Genomic DNA, 26,602 nt, shown 5'->3' on the forward strand with positions numbered 1-26,602 from the left:
CAAAAGGTAGAGAAGAGTGAAAATAGCAAAAGAATGGCAGAATTTTTGAGGGGATTAGGTCAATTTGGGCGGAAAAAAAGGAAGTCATCAGGAGAAACTAACACGAGAACAAAAAATAAGAATGGGATTAAAAGGCCGATGAAAGAAGACAAAGAAGAAGACACGAGTTGGAGGAGACGCTGAATGCGAAAATTACAGGGAACGAAGTGCTAAGTACGATCAAAGAATGAAGAATAACAAGGCCGCAGGAGAAGACGGGATACCAATAAAAGTTTTCAAGGGGTTAATTTCATTTTGGATTGGGAAACTAGCGGGAGTCTTAGATGAAGTATTTGATAGAGCAGAGCTAGTGAGCGGTTGGCAAGTGGCACGAATATTCCCCATACACAAGGCAAACAATGAGAAAGGAAGAAATAAGATGTGCAATGAATAAAGTTCGAAGTAAGTGGTTTAGATCAATGGAGGCGGCCTTTGAAAAGCTTGAAAATGAAATGGGAATCAAAGGCCTATTTGATAATGAGGGAGCAAGTAAATTTGCAGAAAGGCTAAAAAGGGGACTACAAATGAAAAGAGACCAAGAAACTCAAAAGAATGGGTCAAAAATGAAAAAATCAAGTTTCTGTGATTACTATAGGAAGATAAAAAGGAATCGAGGATTGAAAAACAGTGAAAAGATAGACAGATAAAGGAAAAGATAAAAAAACAATGAACAAGGTTGAGATGTGGGGATATAGGAAGTTAGGAAAGAAGTGATTCCAGGACGAAAATTGCAGGGCATACGGGAAGGAACCAGAAAAAGTAGAACACATATTTGTATGCGAAGATATAAAGGTAAGAATTAGTGATGGATGGGTTAAAGATGTTCAAGAACGGAAATTTTTAGGCACAAATAAGTAAACTAGGGAAAAGTTATTGAAATTACTAGACGGGGATCCGATCAGCAGTCTATGTAAAATATTAAAGAATTAAAAAAATGAAATGGATCGAAAGCCAAGAGGCTAGTTAATAATAATAGAAATTAAAAGAAAAAGACTGCTTATAATGTAAGATTAGATAGCATTACCCAGCGTAAAATACAGCCGACCAAGAAAATGTAAGGTCAACTATTAATTCAGCAGCGCAAAGATAAATGCAGTTATAAGCGAAAATGTGGATTTGGATGGATACAGAGCGCGGCGAATAGCTTGAGAATAATAGAAGACTTAGTAACTAAGGTTAATAAGACAAAGTCGAATTAATGCGAGCAAGAATATACAAGATTGTCGTGTAGGGTGTCAAAAACATGTAAAACGAATATTCAAATTCTGTACATTGGGAACCAAAAAAAAAAGAAGTAAATATTACACTATTGATAAAGCAACATTTACACGAGTTAACCAATCTCACGATAATATCTACATCTAATTTTTCATATAAATACTAAACAATATCGGTGAAGGCCTACCACCTCATAAACTTAATTTAAATATTGGAGCAGGAGTTGTGTTGACAAGAAATTTCAGTATTTCGGATAGTTTATCGCAAGAAATGATAATAGATAATAGCGCAAGGTTAAAAATAACGAAGTTGTTTAAAGTCAATCTTGAGTCAAAAATAATAACCGGTTAAAAAATTGGACAACGAGTTTTTATACCAAAAATCACTTTGAATACTGAAAATATACTTTCATTACCATTAATTTTACACAGAAAATTTTTCCTTAGATTCAGCTTTTGCAATGACTATAAATATATAACAAGGTCAAATTTTTAATACGGTAGGAATATATTCTAAAAAGAATTGGGTTTACATGGCCAATGTATGTTGCCTTATCGAGATGTAAAACAAAAAATGGTAATTCAGTACAAAATAAAAATGAAAATGACGCTGAGGTAAAAAATATCGTGTGGAACGAAATTTTTCAACCATAGATAAATGGACTTTGCTATTGTTTGTTTTAATTTTTTGCAGCTCTATCTCTTCGTGGCTCATAGGGTTGATTGGCTTTTTACGTAACTACAAAAAAGTCTCCCATCTCTCTTTGACTTTCTCTCTGTCTCTCTCTCTCGAACTCGCGGATATACTTACTGGACACACAATAATTTTAATTTATGTATTTTATATTGACAGATAATTTTATATTAATTGTTATGAAAATGCGTCTCATCGATTGTTCTAATAGTCTGTTACTTATGCCAAAAATTTGTTATATTGTATATTTATGCTTGTTTTATATAATAATGTTTGTAAATCCTTTTGTATTTTTTTACATTGCCATACGGCTTATTAAACCTTAGCATTAATAAATTTGTTTTCATCATCATCATCTCTCTCTGTCTCTCTCTCTCTCTCTCTCTCTAACCGTAGAAAGAGAATGAGGGGGGAGAGCAGGCGTAAGAACGAATCGGGGCGGGTTTTTCGTAGAATTTTCCTTCAGAGTAATTTCAAGATTTTTTCCTTGCCCTCTAAGTCTTCGGGTTTGGGTGAATACGAAACTGTGTGACGGTTATAGGTAGGGAATAGCGGATCTGATGCGCCAGGCAGGAATCGCCAGTTTATCGGTGAGGAGTGGTCCCTGAAATATAGAGCTTCTCTGGGGATGCTAATTAGCCTGGATCCGATGCTCTGGCAGAGACCACCGGCTTGACTGGTGAAGGTTGGACGTTCTAAAATACGGAGTTATATATAGGGAAAAGGCTACACATTGGCGAGTGGACCTAATGCACCATTGGTGAAGAGAGAGTTGGCTTAACTGGAAAGGTGTTTTACCGCAGATACTCGCACTGTGCCCATGGATTAGGTATGTTGTCAGTAGAATGATTGAAAATGGGTACGGCAATGCACCCCCACACATAGGTGGAGCGCGGATGGCCCCGATGACTAGGCCAGCAGGCTGTCGCGGTAGCACGGTAAAAAAAAAAATAAATAAAATTAAATTAATAGGTTATAACAGTTGATGAACCTTAAAAACAAAAATTATAATATGGATAATAGAGTTATATGATGGTTAATTAGTTTGCATTTTACAGAAACTACGATGGTTATTTACAATTTAACTAATAATGATAACAGTCAAAATAATAAATTAATAAAGCTGGCTCTTAACAATGTCATTCACAATTGTTCGGAATGGGATGGAGGTCAATTACCAAACTTATAAAGGACTTCTAAAAGCGTAAAGATAAATGAAAAATAGTGATCCTTACTACCAGTTCCATTCTCAATACTTACTTATTACTTAATACTACTTGTATATAACGAATGTTAAAACTTATTTGTAAATTTTCTATTTCCATAACTGCACTTCATATTAATTAAAATAAAATTTGTTCAGAAACTTACTATTACAGAATCAAATTTTTCCTACTCTTATGCTCCTGTAAAATATAAAAAAATGATCTTATACGTGAAAAACAAATATAAAAATTTAATTCAATAGTCAATATTGCCTATTGCTGTACACTGCCCCCTTTAAAATACTGTACGGTTGCCACACTGTATGGCTGCCATAGGCTGTCCATAAACGTCCCTGATCACAGGTCTCTAAGTGCCCGTGTTCTGTGCCGTAAGTGGTCCAGATAGTGAGTATATCACACTGTTCATGATCCACATCGATGCTTAGAGTAATTTTTGACCAGATTGGAGTGCTAACGATGTTTTTTTGACCTAATAAAACTGCATCCAGGGCCACCGCGCCTTCCATGATCCGGGCTCCTGCAACCTCTTCCACAGAATTCTCAAAATCCCATGTTACCCCCCACTGCCGTCCCGCAAAATGAAGAAAAATCTCGTCGATTTTTTCCTCATTTTAAACCGTTACTTTTTTGGCACCTCCTGTATCCCCCACTACTACCTGCACACATTTTTAAATTCTTCCCTTAACTTTTCTACGACCTCTTACACTTTGAGGAAATTTAATCTTACTATCAGATAAAGAGACGGCGTTTGCCTGTATGTTCGCAAAAATCTTTAAAACTTTTGGCAGAAGTTCAATTACAACTTCTAGTGTGTTATAGACTTAAAATAAACGATAAATTTTATAAGAATGTTTTTATGCTACTTATAAAACTAACTCCAAAACAGCTCTGAAAGGGAGTTTTAACTTTTGACCGCTAAGTGGTTATATTTTCGATTTTACTTTACATTGGCTGAGCTGCTCCCGCAATTAGGTTTATGAAATTACTTTGACAAGTAAAAGTTCGTAGTGGGCTTCAGTAAAATGTGACACGCACATCAGCACATGCCGATGTTAAGTGATAACACACCTCGTGAAATTTTGATCGTTTTTGAGTGTATATGGTGTGGAATGAATCTCCTATCTTACTAATAAATATAGCAAGTCGCAAAAATCGTTGTAATCGCTGTCCACAAAAACTAAAATTTTGCATACTGATTTTTGACATTACCTAGATTGTTTAGGAATAGTTTTTATCTTGAAAAATGCATTAATAATAAATAAGCTCAAATTTTTGCAAAAGTACACTAGCTTTACACTTTACTTTAGTAGGATCCACTAGATGGTATAGAAGGAAAATCGAAGCTACCTGCAATAAAATTAAGTAAGTCTGATTATAATATTCCTGAACAAATTGCCAGATATAATAGTCGTTCAGTGGCAGTGCATGAAGCATAAAGCTGGGAGTCGTGCAGCTGAGTATCCTGGCTATCGACGTTACTGTTCTCTAATGGAAAAGCGACTAACATGGAACTTCCTGCCAAACCACCAAGATTAACGAATGCCACCAATAAATAGGCTTTCCGATCACTAACGTCTCCAGCGTAATAACAGGAGGCGTCTAGCCAGAGCACAGTCTGCTCTAGCAATTGAGGATTTCTAGTCCGTTCTTCCAACCGACCTGTTGCCACCAAAGCAGATTTTGATACGACAGCAAGCCAGGAAAAACAACTTTTAAGGAGTTCGAGCAGCCACAACGGCCTCCTTTTCAGTGGTTTGTCTTAACAGCGTACCCACGAAGAAATTATTCTCCAGGCCCACTTTCCAACCATTTGACCTGGTGCTGTCAGAGAATTTTCTACTTCAAATGCAAGCCAGGGAAGACAGCCTTGCAGAGTACTGGCAGCCACAACGGCGTCCTTCTTAGTGGTCGTCCCAACAGCATACCTACAGAGAAAGTATTCTTCAGAACTACTTTCCTGACAAACGATGAGTGTTTGGTTACCCAGGGAATGACCTGAAGATAAAATATTCTTTGGTCAGGAGCGTACCTCCCTACAGCATGGCCTCCGTACCGAGAGACTCTGAGGGTAAGAGTCAAGCTACCCAAAGCCGGCTGTCCATCATCAAAAATAATAATAAGAAATGGCTGGAAGTATCACCACTGGCTCTTTTCAGGGCCATTATAAGTGTTAACGTTTCCTATTCAACCATAAAACTCATAGGTTCCTTTTAGGGACGTCTAACGTTTAACTACCTTGACAAAAAAATACATTTTTACTACCATTTCAGGCAACGATTTATCGACTAAAAGACTATATGAAGCCGGCCACTGTTAAATCAAGTAAGTCATTTACTGACAGACGTCACGAGCAGAGTTGCTCGTTGCGAGATTAAGAGCCCCGGCCACCAGCGACTCTGCATTACCTTTTTGACTCTAAGCATTCCATAAGGAATCACCAATTCTTTCCGCATCCTACGCTGGGCAAACTTAATAGTTATGTAGGAAAAATAAACTAGAGCAAACGGGACAGTCTGCTACAGGCAAGTATTACGAACCAGTCTCCCTACCTTAATTCGCCAAAACAGCTGAGCTCTGCAAAAAAGAAGGTGCTTTAGACACCAACGTCTCTGAAGTAACACCAGGAGATGCTAGAAAAGAACTTTACAAACAGCTTTACTACTTCAGACGCTGAAGTTTTTCTCCTGACGAGTATGGTGCTACAACAGCAGGTCAGAGAAGATCACCCCAAGGTATCCAGGCAATCACGTTTGCTAAAAACCTTAGCCAATAAAGAATTAAGCTCACCAGTCTTATTTATGGCAATCAGACATCAAACTGCCTTGCCAATACATATATTACAACTTCAAAGTTTTAACGATGCCTATTGTCACAAGAGGCCGAATCGGAAGAAAAACTCTAAATAAATGTATTGTATGCTTAAAATGTATACAATTTAAGGCATCAAGAAACTAACGCAGAATATTTATTGAGATTCAAACAGCAGCATCAAAATTGACCAATAAAAAATCCATTATGTAAGAGATTAGCTTTTCAATATTAGCCTTACAGTAATCACTTAAATCCTCCAGATTTTTAAATAGGTAGAATAATATGTATTCGTATTCTCTTCATTTATTATAACGCAAGAAAGTGCAAATCAACAACCCTTGAGGGCCATCGACCATTTTATGGCATACGGAACGCATGGTACCTTTCAGCATAATTTTTTTTTTTCATTTTTTACAGCTTTTTTAATACCGGGCTACCACGACAGCCTACTGGACAGGTCTAGTCGCCGGAGCCATCCACGCACTACCTATGCATGGGGGTGTATTGCCACACCCATTTCCAACCCTTTTTACTGAAATTAACCCTAAATCCATGGGCACAGTGTGAGTATCTCCAATAAAACATCTTGCCAGTTAAGCTGACACTCTTTGCACCAATTATGCATCAGGTCCACTCGCCACCGTGTAGCCATTCCCAGGAGAAGATTACGTATTTCAGGACGTCGACTCTTCACTGGATCGACTCTGCCGAAGCATCGGATCTAGGCTAATTAGCATCCCCGGAGAAGCTCCATGTTTCAGTGACCACTCCTCGCTGATTCGGCCGGCGATCCCTGCCTGGCGCATCGGATCCGCTAATCCCTACTTCCTAGCACTGTTTCGCATTGACTTAGGTCCGGAGACGTGTGGGGCAAGAAAAAAACCATGTAATCATTCTGAAAGAAAATTCCACGGTAAAACCCGCCCCAAAATAGCCGGGTTACTTAGGAACAAGCATGTTTACCACTGAGCTAACGCCGATTTTTTTTACAGCTTATTGTTTGACCAAATAAACTGCACGGATTCTAAACAGAAATGTTTTTAATAAAAAAATTTTTTGTTCTAAGAAATGTCAGGAAAAGATGTAAAATTTTCGACTGAAAACGTATAAAATAACGCGTCAATACACTGTGGTGTTTCAATCAGCCAGTTTTGGGATAGCTGAGGTGGGGGGAGGGCGCTAGTATCTGCATACGTTTTTTTAACCCAATAATATTGATGTGTCTGTTGCAAGGGGGCACTTCTATCACCTAGAATTTATAATACACGCCTTACATTTATATTTATATTCTTCTATTTATTACATTTTCTTATAATAAAAAATCCGTCTAATAGACAATTCAATAATACACATTTTTTTTGTACATACATATATTTCATTTTATAAAAAATTCCTATTTTCAAATTCAAATTTTAACGCCGCGCGCGGGGAATGTGCGTCTAGTACGTTAAGAAAACGCTAGAGCGCGGGAAAACCTGCTACTCAAAAGAAAATAACGTTAGCATAAAAGGCACCAGTGCGCAATGCCTAATTAGTCCTCTTCCAGCGAGCCTGGGACGCGGAAACTCCGTTGCTCACCCAGACCTGGAATTTTCCCGTGCACCGGTATAATACCGCGACGAGCACAAAGGGGGAGAAAGAGACGAAGTACGAAGGCTGATAGCTGAAAAGTAAGTTTGTACACCACCAACAGGTAACACTTCCACTAACCGGTATCTACTAGGACTTTCGGTGCTCGACCGCTTTAAGCGTGGAGACGACGCATCCCTAAGTAGTCGAGGCACTAGGGTTAGCGACCACGTTCTTAGGCGAAGTTCCTGGGTTGACGACTTGAGCAGTGCTCAAGACACCCAAGGGCCCTGAGAACGACCTAACCTTACGTGACTTAGTAGGATAGGTAGTTACCTAACACTAACTTTCCGTGGTTGTAATAAAAATTCGTATTAGTCTAACCTAACGTGTTTAAGCAGAGATATTAAGGAGGGAAAAATTCAAATTGTTATTTATGTAAAATTCTCTATTAAAAGGGCGGATAAATTTTAAGTAAATTATCGAGTATATTATATATTTTTTTTATTATTAACGTGAATAATTGCGATTACTCAAATACAATTAATACATGTAAAAATTAAAGATATAATTTCCTTAGAATCATATGATTGAATAAATATAAGATAATTAAAAATAAATTGATTGTACTTATTTAAGCAAACCTTCCTCTCCACGTAAGATTGCAAGTTCCTTTTATAGTTTAAGATAAAAACTAGAAAAATAGCTGTTAAAATTTGAAATCGTTTATATAAACTGAGAATATTATCTGGACCCCAAAAAGGGACAGGAATAAAATAAAAAAGATATTAGATTAGAAAAATATTGAATAAGTTGAAAAAGATATTAAATTATTAAATTAATTAAATCAAGGGAATATTCAGGAGAATTCAATAAAGTAATAATCAATAAACAATTGCTGTATATGGTGCAGGAATTAATTGATTATTCAACAGATACATTTTGAAACTTGATAATAATTATTTTTTAAGTATTGTATATAATCGGCAATCTGAGCAATTTCGCTCTTTTACACAGGGCAACGAACCCGCCCTCCGACATATAAACACAATCATTGTTTGTGTGTTGGTTCCTAATCTTAGAGTTTCCTCGGTACAGATAATATTCTTAGCCGATTGTTACCACCACAAATTAACCGGGGTTATACTCAAGGAAAGGGAAGTCGTACTGTCTTTTTACCTCACCTTTTAATATGTACATGGACCTAACTGTTTTTCTTACTCATGTATACTTATCTTTTAATTTTTTTTGTTATTTCTTCCATGCGTTATGTTTTCAATATTTACGTGTAATTCTAAGACGTTGTGTAGCACATCTGAATTAAAACGTAAGTTATGATAAAAAGGGACCGTCGTAGTCATCACAAGTAGCCTGATATATTCACGATAGCAAATAACACTATGATTCCTGATTCTTAGAAGAAAAACAACAACCATAAATCAATGTAGTTGTACAATTTTTAGCTCACTCGATCAAAGTTTTGAGAAAATAAAATTTTTATTCAAGAAATCCTTTGTTATCTTCTGTATAGGTATGTGTTGCTCTCTCTATATGTAAAATCTTAAATTTACATTCCAAACCAACTATGAAACTTGTTGCAAAGAGAAAGCATACAATAAAATAATAAAAAACAACTACCACATTATGTTACTTGATTCATTTAAGTTTTTTGATAATTCATAACCCTTTTTTTAAAGGCTTGTCAACATCATGATTATTTGAAATAATTATAGTGTCGTAGAAAAACATCTGTAGAATACATATTACTCTGAAAAATTGAATTTGGACCATTTTTGATAAGTTCTCCACCATTTTTGAAAAACACCTTTTGTAACGATTTGAAAAATTGTGGTAAGACTTTCTACAAAAATACCACCTAAATTTTCATTAGAGTTAGGTATTACAAATATCTACAATTTAAACCTCGGAAAAAGTTCATACGACGATTAGAAGCCTTGTTATTTAATATCCAATGAAACGGAAATTTTTACTTATTTGTGGAAAAAGCTGTGAACCGATTTGACGAATGAAAACTTGCTTTTTTGTCTATTCAAGCGCTATTTCAGCCTATTTTTTGTTTTTGGCAACAATTCTTTTTTCACATTGAAAATCGCAAAAGTTTTAGTTTACGGCGGATAAGTGCTCTCGTCTTGTCTCGGCTATTTTGTGGCCTGAGGAACGTGAAGGAGACGCGGTGCAATGGCGCTTATATGGCGAATTCTACTTTTTTTTTACCAAGAGCACACCAGCCTCTTAAAAACGCCCGAGGTAGGACAAATAGGTTTTCCTACCTTGGGCGTTTTTAAAGACTAGTATGCCTTTGATACGAAGAATAGAATTCGCTACATAAGTGCCATCGCTTCGAGGCTAACTTACGATCCTCAGGTCCTGCTTAGCAAGTCTTTTAGGCCGCAAAATAGCCCGAGAGATGATGGCACTTATCTGACGAAAACTACTATTTCTTACAATGGGTATAAAGAGCAACTGCCGGTTCGCGCCCTCGGGACACACTTTACGCTTGTGTAATCACTTTTGGCCCACGGGCAGAAAAGCTTTTTGCACTCTCCGGGCCCAAAGTGATTTACTGGGCACAAAATTATACCTTGCGACCTCGGTAAAAAAAAAATTATACGTGACTTGGGCACCGACATACAACTTGGTGCTCTTGGTAGAAAAAATAGGATTTGCCACATAAGTGTTATCACTCTGCGGCTACCTTACTTCCCTTGAGCCACGAAATAGCCCCGGAGACAATGGCACTTCTTGTACGACAAAAACTACTATTACGGATCTTTTTGACGTTTTTTCAAATAAGTTTTGTAAAAATTTACTTAGCTTTTTTTGGTATTTTTCTTACGATTATCCTGTTAAAAAAGTGAACAGAGGATTTTTTCTAACAAATTAACTACACTATATAAATATTTAATTAGTAACAGTAAATAAAATAAACACATAGTGAGCAGTGTGTGTCCGTCCACTACACTCGATTTGTCAAAATTTATTTTTTAACAACGTATAAAAATTTCGTTAAGTGAGATTAAAGCATACAATCTAATTTTTCTTTGTTCATTGTCTTTACGTGCTTGTTAGAATTCATCAAGTGGCAGTCATGCATAACACACCATGGTAAGAATTACACTTTTCATGGCTGTATGGCCAAGTATTTGATTTTTGTTTATTATTTATTTATATATTTCGTTGTATTAGAACTACAAAAAAATTTTCTAACACCCATAACATGATGCTACATAAAATTATCCTCAAATTATGAAGCTTGATAAAATCTCATCTTCATTACAAGAATTGACTTGTCTACATTTGTCTCTTTTTTAAACAACTAAATATTCAGTTTCATTGGTTAAAATCTTAAAAAACTATAGAATTGACACACACTTACCAGTTTTTCATTGAATGGACGATTTCTATAAACATTATAGAATTTCTTTAATTCTTCATAGGTCATAAATTGCATCGCACCATGAGATACACCAAATAAACCTGGTACCAAACCCTAAAAAATTATAATGTTAACAATCAATGCATGCTAAAAAAGCTTTATGCTGTTATTTACAATCAATAAATTGGATTGTCGTTTCATTAAATAACATAATTTTCTTAGCAGTTTCCTGTTCTCTATCTATAAATTTACTAGTTGAGTGTATGTTATATAAGTATTGTATAATTTTGGAAAGTATAGCCTGACCATGCTTATGTAACGTGGGCATTGTCAGTATAATTATATGGTGTTTTCTAGAATTATCAAAATAAGTAAGCTACAAATTTTTATAAAAGGAGTAACAGATTAATTGTGAAAATATGCATACGTCTAATAAATACGATCTCAGTTTAAGTTTAAGTAGGAAACAATACAAAAAATGGAACATCAAAAAATTCTATCTATTATAAAAGACAAAGGCAGCTCCACTGTTTTAAGTACATTTTTAGTATTTGTTGTTCGTTTGCGTTATTAATACTAGTGAAGAAAATAATTAAAGTGTGGGGAAACATTTATGTTAAAACTTTGTAAGATAGTGTTAATATTATACCGGCGTCTTAAGACAGTAAGGATACCATTTGTACAGTTTGAGCGTATTAACTAGCTAAGTGCGTTGCAGATTTATAGACTAATCTTGCCTTGTTTTGTCACTGTCAGCAACTTAAATTATGTATAAGATAATTACCTTAAATGAATCGGAAGCTTAAAACTAAAAAACAGTGAAAGTATTTCGAATAGGGCGAGCATGAAATAAATGGCAGGAGAGATGATAAAAAAAAAAACTAGTAAAAACGAGTAGTGAAAAAATGTATGGAGAACGTATATTAGAAAAAATTAGAGTAATTAAATCACAGTTATAGTTAAGGTTGCACTTAATGTACCTTAGAGACTTGATAGCACGAGTTCGAGTCCCATCCTTTTTTTCACTTATCTCAGACCTCTGGGAATTTAATTTCTTATGTACGTATTTTTAACTGTGGTTGGATGGTTTCAAAGCCATATAAAATAAGTTTTGTTCTCATGGCTATAAAAAAAACTATTTCAAAATAAATCTGAGGCGATTTTTTAATATGTCAATGACGGTAGATAGTAAGATCAATCAAATTGATTATTATTAATCAATATTTAAAGCCATTTGATTATTCGAAGAATTAATAAACTCCAAGGGCTTACTGTTCAGTCTTTTATTTAGTTGACAACGTTTCGACTGCACTTAAGGCAGTCCTTTTATGTAGAGCAACGTCCATTTAATATTAAATAATATCTATAACTGCTCTAATATAACCGAATGGCTTTTAAGCTGTCTGAATACAATCAGATTATGTTTTCTTTAAAATTTCTTTTACCTAAATTTTACCCCAAATCCACAAACCACACATAAATCTTAACCCCACAAATCCACAAATTCACCGGAAAGTTTTGGACTGTTATTTTTAAGTTCAGGGTTCGTCAATTTAGGGTTTGTAAGTATCTAACAAGCAAGGGGACTCACGTGAATCAAGCACCCCGATCGTGAGAGGCAAGGGGACTCACGTTAATCAAGCACCCCGATCGTGAGAGGCAAGGGGACTCACGTTAACCAAGCACCCCGATTGTGAGAGGCAAGGGGACTCACGTTAATCAAGCACCCCAAAGGAAACAGCCCTTACTACGTCCACGTCATTGTTTCTGGGTAGCGTTAAAAGTAAGGTTATTACAGTTTGTGAAAGGCGAGGAGATTCATGTTAATTAAGGGATTGGAATACGTGCGTTTGGCATATGTGAGTTTAGGATTTGCTCATTTGAAGTAAGAATAGTTCTTGACGGTTCTTAGCATTTTTCACCCCTTTTCATCTTCTTTTAAGTACTTAAGGGTCAGTTTGGGTGCTAAAACTTAGTGTACATCGTCTCATTACTCTAAAAAATTGATTTATATTAACGTACACCAAAAAATATGCTGAAAGTCAAAAGGTAGAATACTTTTAGATTGACTTTACCAATTTTCACCCCCCTTAAGATACTTAAGGGGTTGTTTGAGGTGGTGAAACCTCGTTTACATTGTCTTTTAACGGTAATGAACTTATTTACTTTAAACTGCACTGAAATATGAGGAAAATCAAAAGATAGAATACTTTTAGACCGTTTTTAGAGTTTTTCACCCCCGCTAAGATACATAGGGTGGTTTTGGGTGCTGATACTTAATGCATATTAATTTTTTGTTTTAAAGAACCTATTAATGAAAAAAGAATTAATACAAATGTAGGATCTAAAAAATCAACATGAGTACCCAATTTCAACATCAAAAACTACAGAATCACGTACATTTCAAAAGTAACGAAAAACATGAAACTCAAAAACTTCAAAATGGAATATCTCAATGCAGAAATAAGCTATTTGAGTAAACTCAACGGCATTTCAAAGAACAAGACTTCTACTTTACATTGTTGTTGGTCGATTTTTGAGAAAAAAGAATATAGCGATGCTACATAACCTCAAATATAGCCAAAAATCGCGATTTTGGCACTTTTAGGTTAGGATATCTCAAAATCCTGACGTGATAAAGCGATTCGGATTCCGGATTCTGTATCTACACAAAAAATTACTTCAGAAATGACCCTTCACTTTTTCATAACAACTCAAACCATTTTTTTGCAGACCTGTGAATCGATGCAGAAAAATAACTTGTTAAACTCAAGTAAAAAGTTAGATTATTATGAAAAAAGTACTAAAGTTAGTAAATATACAATACACAAATGTTGGAACGTGATTTATGACTGTAAAGTTCACGAGGGAATTGAATCAGATTATATGCTAAGCATTATTAATGTAAAATGTAAAAAACTGAAGTAAAAAAGGTAAATAAATATTGTGGCTCCTTGGTAATCAGTATATGTACGTAAAACACTGAAGGTTGTAAATAAAGTAACAGAATTGCGCAGGCGATTCAACTATATTGATAAGTGTCTTGAAACATGGGCATACTAGTGATTCTTGTAACTTGTGGGCTTGGTAACACATGCTTAAGTGTTTAAATTTAATCATGGTTCTATGGTTTAATGAGGATAAATAAGGTTCTAGCTAGAGGAATGAAAGTATGATTTATTTGTATTTTCTGATTGGTAAAGCATCGTTTTATTTTATTTTATTTTTTTTTCAAGTAACTCAGAGGTATGATTATTATCTCTTTTGTTACAAAAATAAACTTTATATTAAAGGGTCATTTCTTAGACCATAAAAAAAAAATTCGTATCTGGAATAACTTTGATAAAGCTTGCGAGCTTTATAACCGTTGCAACTTCGTTAAACCTACCTTTTTATGTGCTGTTACTGTAACATACTATTTAAAAATTAACATTAAAATCTTTTGTATAGTTTATATGGCTTGCTCTTTAAAAACGGATTATTAAATGCTGTTAAGCACAAATAGTAAGAAAAATAGTTATTTTTTTTACAATTAGACACATTCTCCATATTTAAGATGTTAACATTTACTAAGTTGTGTGTTTAGTAGTGGTATTAGATAACATTACAAAACTAACATGATTTTTTTCAACATACACAAGCAGAAAAAACTATTTATATATTAGTGGAGCTTCGACCCCCTGCGCGCCAACCCCCCATTAACTTAACAGAGTAATAATATAGTACTAGCAGTAAGTAGTTTAGTTAGAGGTGCTTGCGTTGCCACTTATTGATTTAGAGGTCAATCAACCTATTTTAACTTGGTTAATTTAAACTGGTAAAAAAAAACTTTACTTAAAGTGAGCTTCAATGATTTAAAATCATACACCTATACTTTTTTCACCTTCCTGCACGCTCACTGTACTGACTATCCATTACCACATCATAGTGAACTTCAAAAACATTGTACTAAATGCGCTCACCTTTCATACGCTGAGATTTTAGAGCGATACGCGAATGTTAAGAGCTAATTATATTTACTTTCTTATTAAAATAATTATTTGGGATTCAAAATAATTGTTTTCTTTGGGAAAGTAATAATCTATGATTATACTATAGAATTTCAAAAACGTAGTTCACCACATGTACATCTTCTCATAACACTGCAACCTAACAATGAAAAAATTTTATCTGAATATATTAATGAAATTATATCAGCTAAAATACCTTCAAATAATAAGAAACTTGCCAAATTGGTTATGAAAAACATGCTTCATGGTCCTCACACTAAAAAAAGCCCATGTTAATATACATCCAATAACAAATGTATAAAAAATTTTCCTAAACCATTTGCTGACATAACATTGTTAAAAAAATGGTTATCCCGAACATATCAGAAAAACTAATATTTTGGATAATCACGTATATTAGACTAAAAATAAACATAAAATTACAGTTCACAGTGGTTGTACTGTATAATAAAATTTTCTTAATGAAATATAGACGCCACAAAAGCGTTGAATTTTGTGCATCTATTTATAGCATAAAATATATATACGACTACATTCATAAAGGTAGTGATACAGTTTTTATTAAATTTAAGACCAAATCATTTTGATAACGTAATTTTAGATTAAATAAAAGACTATTTTGATGGTAGATATTTCAGACCCATTCAAGCCACATACAGATTACCAGAATATCCAATTTGTGGTAGAAATCACAAGGTTGTAAATCTTGCTGTATGAACAAAAATTAATTTTAGAAGAAAATAAAATTGAAAAGTTAATAGAGAAATGGCAAACGCACCTAACAGTTTGGTTCAGTTAAATAAAATTGATAATTTTGGAAAATCTTTCAAGTATCTTAATACCCAAGAAAACTATGTATTTAATAATCAACTAAAAATTTGAGTAAAAATAAAAATAAAAATAAAAAATACTGCAATAGGTAGATTAAGAGCAGTATTATCAAAAGAACATAAACGATTTTTTAAAATTGATTTTGAATAAAAAAAATGAAGCAACTTTATTTAAAGATTGAAAAACGTTTAAAGATGTAAAATATAAAACATTCAAAGATAGAGAGATCAATGACGTATGTTTAAATATTTAGTAAAAATTATCAACTTTCATGAAATAGTGTTATTCTGACTTCTCATAATGAATACACTATTTTTTTAAATAACAAAATTTTTAATCTAATGAAAGGAAGTACGACAACTTGTTATACCATGGATTATGCCACGTACAAAGGTGTCAATAAATCAGATGATAACATTTACATAAATTTTCCTATTGAAATATTAAACAATATTCTAGAAGGTTTGCCACCATATAAACTAAATTTGAAAGTTAAAGCAATAATTATGTTCACAAGCAATTGGTCTTGGCATTCGCTATGACATTAACAAATCTCAAGGGAAGAGTTTCGATAAAGTCGGTATATACTTAAAAAAGCCTGTATTCTCTCATGGACAACTATACGTATCGTTATCAAGATGCAAAACTCAAGAAGGGATATTTATGCAAATCAAACTTAAAAATGATTCGGAATCAAAAAATGTTGTTTCGAAAAAAATTTTCGATTGAGAGGAAGTACACTTTTCGCAAAGGAAAGAAAATTAACGAATTGGAAGTTATCACATAAACTAAAACAACACTATTTAGTAGTAGCATTTGACATGATATGTTTATATTTTATTATGTTACAATTTGGTTAGAAATAATTTAAGTTTAAGTATTGATTCAGGATAATTATTTATGATATTTTTCTAAGTAACATTCTTCTTCAATGTTTTTTAGCAAAATTGTTTTATTTTTGTGATTACTTCGTATACGTATTGAAAACCAATAATTTAAATTAATCAAATTTTGAGATTCTGTACTAAACATCTTTTTCTATGAAAATTAGAGTTATGTATAAGATAATAACTTTCACGTATTATACAGTTGTTTTTTAAATCAGTTTACATTAAAAGTAGTAGGTTTCAGACAAATAGATTTTTGAAGAAAAAAAAAAAAATTATAAGTTAATGCATAGAACTATGAATAAACTACTATTTAATTACTACATCTATTAATAGTTATTTTTTTTCTTAAAATCGATCATCGGGGAGTTCTGTCTCTTCGTGGTTTTATAAGGCTACTGGCGATGACTGCCATATTTTATATAATTTTTGTAATACTTGAGTTTTAATAAATATTTGTGATCATATCGTGTCATACGGTTACACGTATTTAAAATTCAAAAATCAATGTTAAAAAAGAAATACTACAAACAAAAACCAGTCGTAGTGTCGCACTCGACTCTAGGGAGATGTGAAAATATGGATATTGATATGTGCTACTATTTTTTATTGCGTTCTGAAACATGCAACATAATTTCTTGAAATTTTGAAAAAGTCGACCTTACAAATAGTAGTTGTGTCCTCAGTAAATGAAAAAATGCGAAATTGTATATCATATTTCTTATTAATAAAAAATATTTATTAGTGTAGAAAAAGTACCCAAAAAAATCGAACTAAAAAATATTTATATGATTATTTATTGCAAAGTGTGTTGTTCATCACTCTGTACAATAGTAACAATTAGTTTGTGGTAGCTATAGTAAAAAATAAATGTTGTAGATACAATTTTATTTTAAAGTCTCGAAAAAATTCCGTCTATAGTCGTACCATCTATGGTAGTAAGTTGATGTCGATTATTATTAATATGTTAATGTGAAAATCGTGAAGAAAGTCTATTAAAGGATGCGAATTTTCATGATTGAAATTAACAATAAAATCGCCGGAAACAATCATAGACAAAGAATTGTAATTTTCTTCAATGCAGTAGAACCAATATCTGAATATGGTTGCAAATCAATCCGCAAAAAAAGAATAATTTTATTCATGTTAGTATTTGGTGAAAAATATACAGCAACGTACTTAAAAAGTAAGGTTATATTTATACGGGTCAATTTTAACCGACGGACCCAAAATAATACACACGCACGGATGGACGGCAACTGTCATCTCTCTCCGTCTCTTCCTGTGGCTTGTAGACCACTCGCCTCATCTCTGAATTAGACAACTAATATTCTTGCAGGCGGCAGCGTAAACATGCAGCACTGGCCATTTATTGGCCAGCAGTTGTGCACAGTATGTGTGTGTGTGCGCGTGCGCATGTATGCTTAACTGCTTGTAGACGAATATGATATAGTATACATATATATATATATATATATATATATATTTTGGCTGGCAGCAGCGTAAACTCAGCGCTTCTCAGTATAGAGAGAGAGAGAGAGAGAGAGAGAAAGAGAGAGAGAGAACGATATGAGTATATCTATATAGGCGTGAAATAAAAAGCATTACGCTTTGAAAATTTCCACTGCCCAAGCGGAAGTACAAACCTCGTATAAAATGTTTTTAGTATCAAAATTTATATAAAGTAAGAACTGTATTTGATATTTTTTTGTACTTGTTGTTACTAAGTATAAAATCGATCCATTCGCCTCGTGGGCGGTGTGGAAAAAATAGATAACTACATATAGCTAAAAGCTTGTTTACCGTAAGTCGCAGGAGATGACACTCACGACTGCTAGCTACAGCGAACTTCAGCTTATGCACAGTTCGTGTATACAATAGCCTATCGATGTACTATTTGGAGATGCTAAAAATCTGTAGAATTATCCCTTTTATTGCAAGGGGTGCTGGCTCTATAACATATAGTGGTGGGGCCAAGAGGGGTGGTGGAGGGGGGGGGGCACTTAAAAATATGCGGGGGGCGTGGGGAGAGTTACAAAAAAATAATGGAGTTTTTTATTGGGTCAAAATAACGGTGAAGTTAACGGAATTTTTTCGTGTTTTTCTGGGGAGCTGCGGGTGGGTCGTTAGGGGCTTTGAAATATGTGCAGGGGGCTCAGCGGGTCTTCGGGTATTATTTTGTGAGGTTAAAATATCATTGACGTTAAATTTCCTATCAACAATATTATTTAAGTTAATGGAAAGATTATTTTTACTACTGAAGATAAATTAATTAATCTAGTGGTGTGCGTTGTATCAGCGCAGGGGTTCTTTTGTACGTCATGCACACTCTTTAGCCCCATACCGTCATCTTCATTATATTAAAATTTATTCTATACTGTTCGATTATTTTATAAATTAAAAATAACTACCAATGAATAAGACTTTATAAACAATCGAAAAATAATATTTTAGCGAATACAAAACAAATTTATTACCATTTACTATGATTTTTTGTTATTGAAAGATTTTTACACCTGTTTTATTACCACCTAATGAAAGTTTTCAACTTCCAATGTCTGAGAAGAGATTGGAATCATACCATAAAACTGTGAAGTGCCTTTTATTATTATTATAGCTTTTTGAAAACGTGCTGATAACTTTTTTTCTTCTTCTTCATACTGATCATTTGTCGAACAGTAACATATTATATTAGGAAAAGTTTCTGTTGACCAAGCAAATAATTCTGTCGGAGTTGAATAGAATTATTCACCCTTTTGATATGCTAGTATATATCAGTGCCCTCCGGTGAATTTGGAAATTCAAAGTGATCAGTGATCCGTTGGGGGCGAAATGTAAGAAAATAAATAAATACAAGTAAAGTGTATTTAAATTTTCTGCGTTGATTTATTGATGCTCAACGTTTCGCTGACAATATGCGTCAGCCTCATCAGGCTACAAAATTAAAATTAAAAACACACAATGAGTGATCTGGAAGGCTCAAACACAAAAATACAATAAATTTTTTTGTAAATTGTTACCGCAGATACGCGAGAATTCGTAAGTTTGGTTGACTTACTCGTCACCTGTCGTGCTGTCGACTGACAATAAATTACAACCACAAGCAATAAATGTTATGGTTTGCCGAAAATTCACAAGGTCGATGCCCCTTTACGTCCTATCGTCTCTCTTATCAATAGCCCTACATATTTTCTAGCAAAAGTAATTTACGATGAACTCAAGAAGTCAGTCAACGTTCCAATATCACACATTAATAATAGCTTTGAATTGAAAAACAAACTAAAAAATATAAAACCCACTACTAATTATAGACTAATGTCTTTAGATGTCAGCTCCCTATTCACTAATATTCCTCTAGAGTTGGCACTACGGAGCATCGATCGACGTATTGTGACCATAATGAATAAATGTCGAATCCCGGTTGATGAAATTCGACAATGTACAGAATTTTTGTTCAATAATACTTTTTTTACTTTTGATAACATTTTTTATCAACAAATTTTCGGCACGCCAATGGGTTCTCCTATCTCACCTTTGTTTGCCGACCTTGTAATGGACGACCTGGAAAATGATTGTCTCTCCATTTTAAAAAATAACTATAATATTATTCCATCTTTTTATTTTCGTTACGTGGATGATGTATTACTTTTTATTAATGTCGACCATATTGACCAAATCTTAAATATTTTTAATTCATATCATCCCAAACTACAATTTACATATGAAATGGAGATTGACAAGAAACTCAACTTTTTAGACTTGACGATAATAAGAAATTCTAATTATTTTAATTTTGACTGGTTTGAAAAACCTACTTCTTCCGGACGAATCTTAAATTATTTTTCTGGTCATCCAGTTAGCTATAGGAGAAATATTGTTTTTAATTTGGTTGATAGGGCGATCTTACTTGCCAGTACACGTTTTCACGGTGTGAATATTGCTAGGGTGAAAAACCTGTTGATAAAAAACAATTACCCTTTTAACTTTATTAATAAAAACATAAAGGTCAGATTAAAAAGACACAAATATAGTAATCATAACAGAAGCACTACAAACACCTACCCTCTCTGCAAAATTGGCATACCATATATTGACAATAATTTTGAAAAAATTTCAACCATGTTAAAACCCTACAATATTCACACTTACCCTCTTATTAACAATAAACTGCAGCATATCGTCCGCTTAGGAAAAGATACAACGAATAAACATAAACAGACAAATGTAGTATATAAGTTTTATTGTAAAAATTGTCCCGCGTCATATGTGGGTGAAACAAAGCGAGCGGCGGAGGTCCGCATCAGTGAACATATGAAAAGTAAAAACTCCGATTCCGTTGTTTGTGCACACCAAATCAATTTTGACCATGAATTCGATTGGGATAACTTTAAAATCCTTGACAAAGAATCCAATTATAAAAAAAGAATTATTTCCGAAATGCTTTATATAAAACTCGATAAACACAACATCAATAGAAAGGAGGATGTGCTTTCCTTTAATAGAGCATACCTTCCTTTACTACGAAAGTTTAAATGTCCCGATCGAGTTCATCGCCCTTTACCGTCTACCTTTGCGGCTCCGCCTATATAAGCGCTGGCTTGTGGTTGTAATTTATTGTCAGTCGACAGCACGACAGGTGACGAGTAAGTCAACCAAACTTACGAATTCTCGCGTATCTGCGGTAACAATTTACAAAAAAATTTATTGTATTTTTGTGTTTGAGCCTTCCAGATCACTCATTGTGTGTTTTTAATTTTAATTTTGTAGCCTGATGAGGCTGACGCATATTGTCAGCGAAACGTTGCGCATCAATAAATCAACGCAGAAAATTTAAATACACTTTACTTGTATTTATTTATTTTCTTACATTTCGCCCCCAACGGATCACTGATCACTTTGAATTTCCATATTCACCCTTTTATTTTATGATGTTTATATTTGTCATTAATTTTTATTGATGTCTTTTCTTTAAAACGTACATTTTTTTAGCTTTAAAATAATAAAAAGAATTTTTGAAAATAGGTCTCCAAGCTAAAAACAAACAAAACCTCAGATTTTTGATACCTTGTATTTCCAAAAATATTTAGAAAAAAAAATTCTTTTAACACGTATATTTTTTTCAATATTAAACCTGTAGAAAAAAATCTCAGCTAATTAAAAATGCGTTGCTCATTTTTTTTTCCAAATCCATCCGATTTTTATAAGAATGACCCGTATTAATTTTATACATCCATGTATATAAATCGTTATTGTAATGACTACAAGATAAATCCGTAATGCAATCTTTCGATGGTAAGTATTCTCTGTGAAACACATCGGTCTACAGATTGGTATTCACCAAAACCGACTTGACTGTTATAGAAAATACTTCTTACATGTTTTTAAAATTTTATAGAGCCCGCACATACATTTCATACTCAAAACACAACAACGAAAATATACATTTTTAAGATTACAAAACTTTAATAAATGTTTTTAAGATTGAAATTATTATCTAGGAGTTTTTCTAAATTTTATTACTATTATTATTATTATTATTATTATTATTATTATTATTATTATTGTTATTATTATTATTGTTATTATTATTGTTATTATTATTATTATTATTATTATTATTATTATTATCATTATTATTATTATAATTCACCTTGTAGGCTCAGACATCGTTTTTTTTACACAAGCAAAGTGATTTCCAGATGTCAGTGCAAACTTAAGTGATGATACATACAAACACCAGGACTCACTTAATTGAAACTCTGATGCCGTTTGCGAAGCGTAAGAGACACAGTTATTCAACCCTCAAAAATCAACAGTGCAGGTGAAAAGGCAAGTCACCCATCCAAGTTGTAACCGCACCAAATACTGCTTAACTTCGGAGATCAACAGAACTGCAACTCTACCGCTAGGCCACCGTGACCGTTTTATTCGTAGACACAGTGAGTACCAAAGGATACTGCTAGAATACACCGTTGTTGTCTCTGGCTGCTACGCAGGTAAGCAGAGCACATTGGTCATATTCCACAACGCACTGAGCATCTGCAGCTGATACGTATAAGAAGCGTGTTTCTCGACGCGCACAAGGGCGATTTTTACGATCTGCAAGTCATTTTTTCAGTTTCACGTACTCTTTGGTACAAAAAAAAAAAACCAGGTATTTTTGTTCTACTAATATATTATATTACAACTAATAGTCACACTTCAACCTTAAGTATGCATACTATATCCAAAATATTGAGGAGAAAATTCTATACATTTATAAGAAATGAACTTCAAAGTAATTCTATTCTTTCCAAAAAATGTTTTAAAAACTTTACTGTATTGTGATCCATTTTTACTGATTTTTGAAAACATAAAACTGTTTAGTGTAATGTTACATACTTTCATTCTTTTTATCGAGAAAGAAAATACTGAAATGACTGAATTATGAAGTAAAATATTACATAAATAAGATTACAAAAATAGCACCATAATTAACTGTTTATCCGTACGATTCCATTCAATTCCACTTGCATCTATTTTGTTTAATTAAATTACATTCAATGAGCATAAAAATCTCTTTCACACAATTTACAAATGGCAAATGTTACTAATAAATCGACCAAAAATATTTTTATCATTTTAGATGGCTTACGTAAATTTTTTTTTTTTTAGTAAACCCATTATTTGGATGGATTCTCACATCTGTGTGTGTGGTAATTTATTAGTTTGAAGTAAAATTATTGTCTTGTAAAATAAAAGTCAATCAAGTATATTACGTGTACGTGTCAATTTCTACTACTGAACTATCACAAAATTTTAAGTCTGTTTAAGAGTTTAAATTTACTCAGCTCTGAAAAATCCGATCCATTACACTACACTTAGTAGATAAGTGTACATTTATCTTTAGAATAGGCTAATGTTGTGGGCTCAACAAACTTATATCTGTGTAAATATAATAAAAAAATTATTGTAGGCTAATATAGTGAATTGCATCTTATTTAAAACCCATGGTTTTAGGCAATTTTCTAGCTAGAATCTTTTTTAAGCTCCCTTCGTTTATAATTAAAATTATATGTATGCAGACTAAATAAATAAATTAATACGTAATACATATTAACAGTTAAGTTAAACGGTCGTGAGGTATCCAACGATTGCTTCTTAGTAAATAATTTGTAGGAGAATTCATCTAATAGTACGATAAATCTACTGGTATTGATTAAGGTGTATTATTATAGAGGTTCCAAGAAAAAAATTATCTACTAACAAAGTGTCAGTTGAGGTAAACGGATATAAGAATTGAAATCATACACAATTTAAATACACCATTTGGCAAAAAATTTATAGTCCTGATCCGTAAAATATTACTGTTCAAAAATTTAATTTTTGCTGATAGTGTGTAATTGTCAAAATTCAAAACCTGCAAACTGTCAGGTTTTAAAAATTTTCTTGGTCAATATTTTTAATGCATAAATGTATTATAAATTAAAGAAAAAACTGACTAATTTTTTTACTTTTAATAAACTATTGCTTATGCACCTGTTGTTTGCACATAAGAAACAAGAAAGTGCAAAGGACAATACGGATTGAAAAAAAGTAAATTAATAAAAAATAAAAAAAAAAAACAATAACGGGGGACATAAAGGAGCCAAAAAAATATTTGGACATTTTTTTAATGAGTAGCAGTGTCAAGGAATAAAAGTATTAGTTAATAAATACGACAAAATAACCTAAACATTTGATTTTCACGTGTCTAGAAAACTAGAAAAAACATGTATAAATCATTTCCAAATAATATTCAAATGATATGATCTTAAGGAATTATAAAAAAAATATATCACAAAGAAAAAGTCGAATAAAGAAATGAAAAAAGATTCAAAGAAGTTTTCTAAAGAAGAATGCAATATATATACTCACCAATAGAGCGATTAGGCTATACAGAAGCAAAACTTTGAACTATTTTTTATTAGAATAACATGTTCATTGCTTATTCACTATATTCAGGGGGCTGCACCCCCTGCGCGCTCCGCACGCCAACCCCCAAAATTTAAACCAACATTTGTTTTCTGTATTTTTAAAGAAAAGTACAATAATTATATCTTTTTCGTAACACGTAATATTGTAATATCTATCAACTTACAAATTTAAGTTAGTTTTCACTGATTTTTCAAAATCTCATTTTCAAATCTACCCGTGCTTGATCAGTCTCAGCCAATCACACGACGAATAAACAGGCTTCATCACGTGGCCTATCGTTTTTTTAAGATAGGAAAATTTTGTACATTTTAATGAATTATTTCAAAAATTTAAGAAAAAATTAATTAAAAAATGCGATATTTTGTAGCAACTAATTTACTACGATAGCTAAATATTTTATTTTTCAAGATTTATATAAAAAAACTTTTGATTTTTTTGGCTTAGTTGCAGATAACGAACTTTAACGCAATATCGGATCACATTTTGAAAATATGCACATGACAAGATATCATTTGATCTACACTTGAAAAAAAAAATATTTGTAGCTTAAAAATGTTATAACAAATAATTGATTTATTGATTTTATGCCCTAGAATTAACTAAAAATATTTGAAACAACTTTAGGATTATTTAACCATTAAGAAATTAACCTTTATTCAAGGGATTTTATAACGAAAAAGTTTTTTTAACTGAGAATGATGTTTTTCAAGTAGAAGTTTTTTGAATTTTAAAATCACAGAACTGCAATATTGGGTACAACGTTCTACTTAACATCAAAATTGTTCAAGTTTTCGAACTAATTATTTGATTTCTTTATACCCAATCACAGCTTATTAAAAGTGATTCAAAAAGCTGATAAAAAGCTACAGCTGACAAAAAACAGTTAAAATTTTTAATAATGTATCTAACAAAGTTGCTAAAAATTTCAAGAATAACTTATTTAGTCAATAAAAAAACCAACCGTAAGCTCAGTAAAACTTAAAATTTGAAGTGCCTTTTGAAAGATTTTTTTAGATAGGGCAAGCTATAAAGAAAATAATTCATACATTTCAAAAACACATAAATCTAAGTGAAATTGTATTCCAACTTTTGTACTCGACTTTTATCTGTTCATAAAATTATCATACAGAACTATTTGTTCCTCAGTTTCTCATAACAAAAGCATAACGTTTATTGAACGTGAAGTCATAATCGCTGATTATAGTCTAACCACTATTAGTTGAGATACAATTATAAAAGAAAGAAGTTAAAGATGTGTTTAAATGTAGGAACCATTTTTTTGTGTTTACAGTTGTGATATGTTATTTAAATCAAATTTTTAAGTTGTATCATAAATTCGTAGTTGAGGTTGGCATATGGATTTCGTTAAGCACGTTAGATGTTTCGTAAAACTTCATCTTTCGTTTTTCTACACCGCTAAATACATTGTTATGGTGTGTCATACGACAAATATTCTCGAAGCGAAAACTTGATTTCAACCGAACCAGTGTTGTCCAGATATCTTTGGTGACACTCACAAGCTATAGTTGCGCTGGTCTCGCCCGTAGAGACGACATTGCAGCCAGGTATAGCAGCTTTTTGTCGTCGTCGCTTAACGCGACAATATCACTACAGAACAGGATAGGAGAGTAAATTGGAATACTTTCAAGATAAACGTTTGCGAGTAATGAGTGTAAAAAAAGCGTTACATTAAAAAATGAATGATGATATACAAATATTTTATTGTGGATGTATGTCGAGCGTGGGAGCTCAACGAGTACCCATGGTAAAGCTAGCAGGCATCCCTACTGGCGTTGCTTGCAATGTGGGGTAGCCGGGGTCTTCTCGGGCTATTCAAGATACTCGTCGGCAGCGTTGACCTTGGCTCGACCTCCTGGCAGCAGTATCTCCTGTCCTTCTCGGGTCTCGCCCTTCCTGGTCTAAGCACAGCAAAAAAGGTCAACACGCTCTTAGGGCATGTACTCA

At 33.0% G+C, this 26,602-nt stretch overlaps 1 protein-coding gene across 2 annotated transcripts in view; it reads right to left on the reverse strand.

Annotated features, from left to right (window-relative positions):
• Positions 1-26,602, reverse strand: part of LOC106647630 (solute carrier family 25 member 32) — a 205,639-nt gene that overhangs the window by 49,534 nt on the left and 129,503 nt on the right. For both annotated transcript variants that reach the window (XM_089589227.1, XM_089589226.1), the window contains exon 4: positions 10,954-11,067. In XM_089589227.1, the coding sequence (XP_089445353.1) occupies positions 10,954-11,067 (114 nt within the window). The remainder of the gene's footprint in view (positions 1-10,953; positions 11,068-26,602) is intronic.

This window comes from Copidosoma floridanum, unplaced genomic scaffold, assembly GCF_036245765.1.
Source record: "Copidosoma floridanum isolate Cflo_tuat_1 unplaced genomic scaffold, Cflo_Japanese_pri ptg000008l, whole genome shotgun sequence".
Taxonomy (NCBI): domain Eukaryota; kingdom Metazoa; phylum Arthropoda; class Insecta; order Hymenoptera; family Encyrtidae; genus Copidosoma; species Copidosoma floridanum.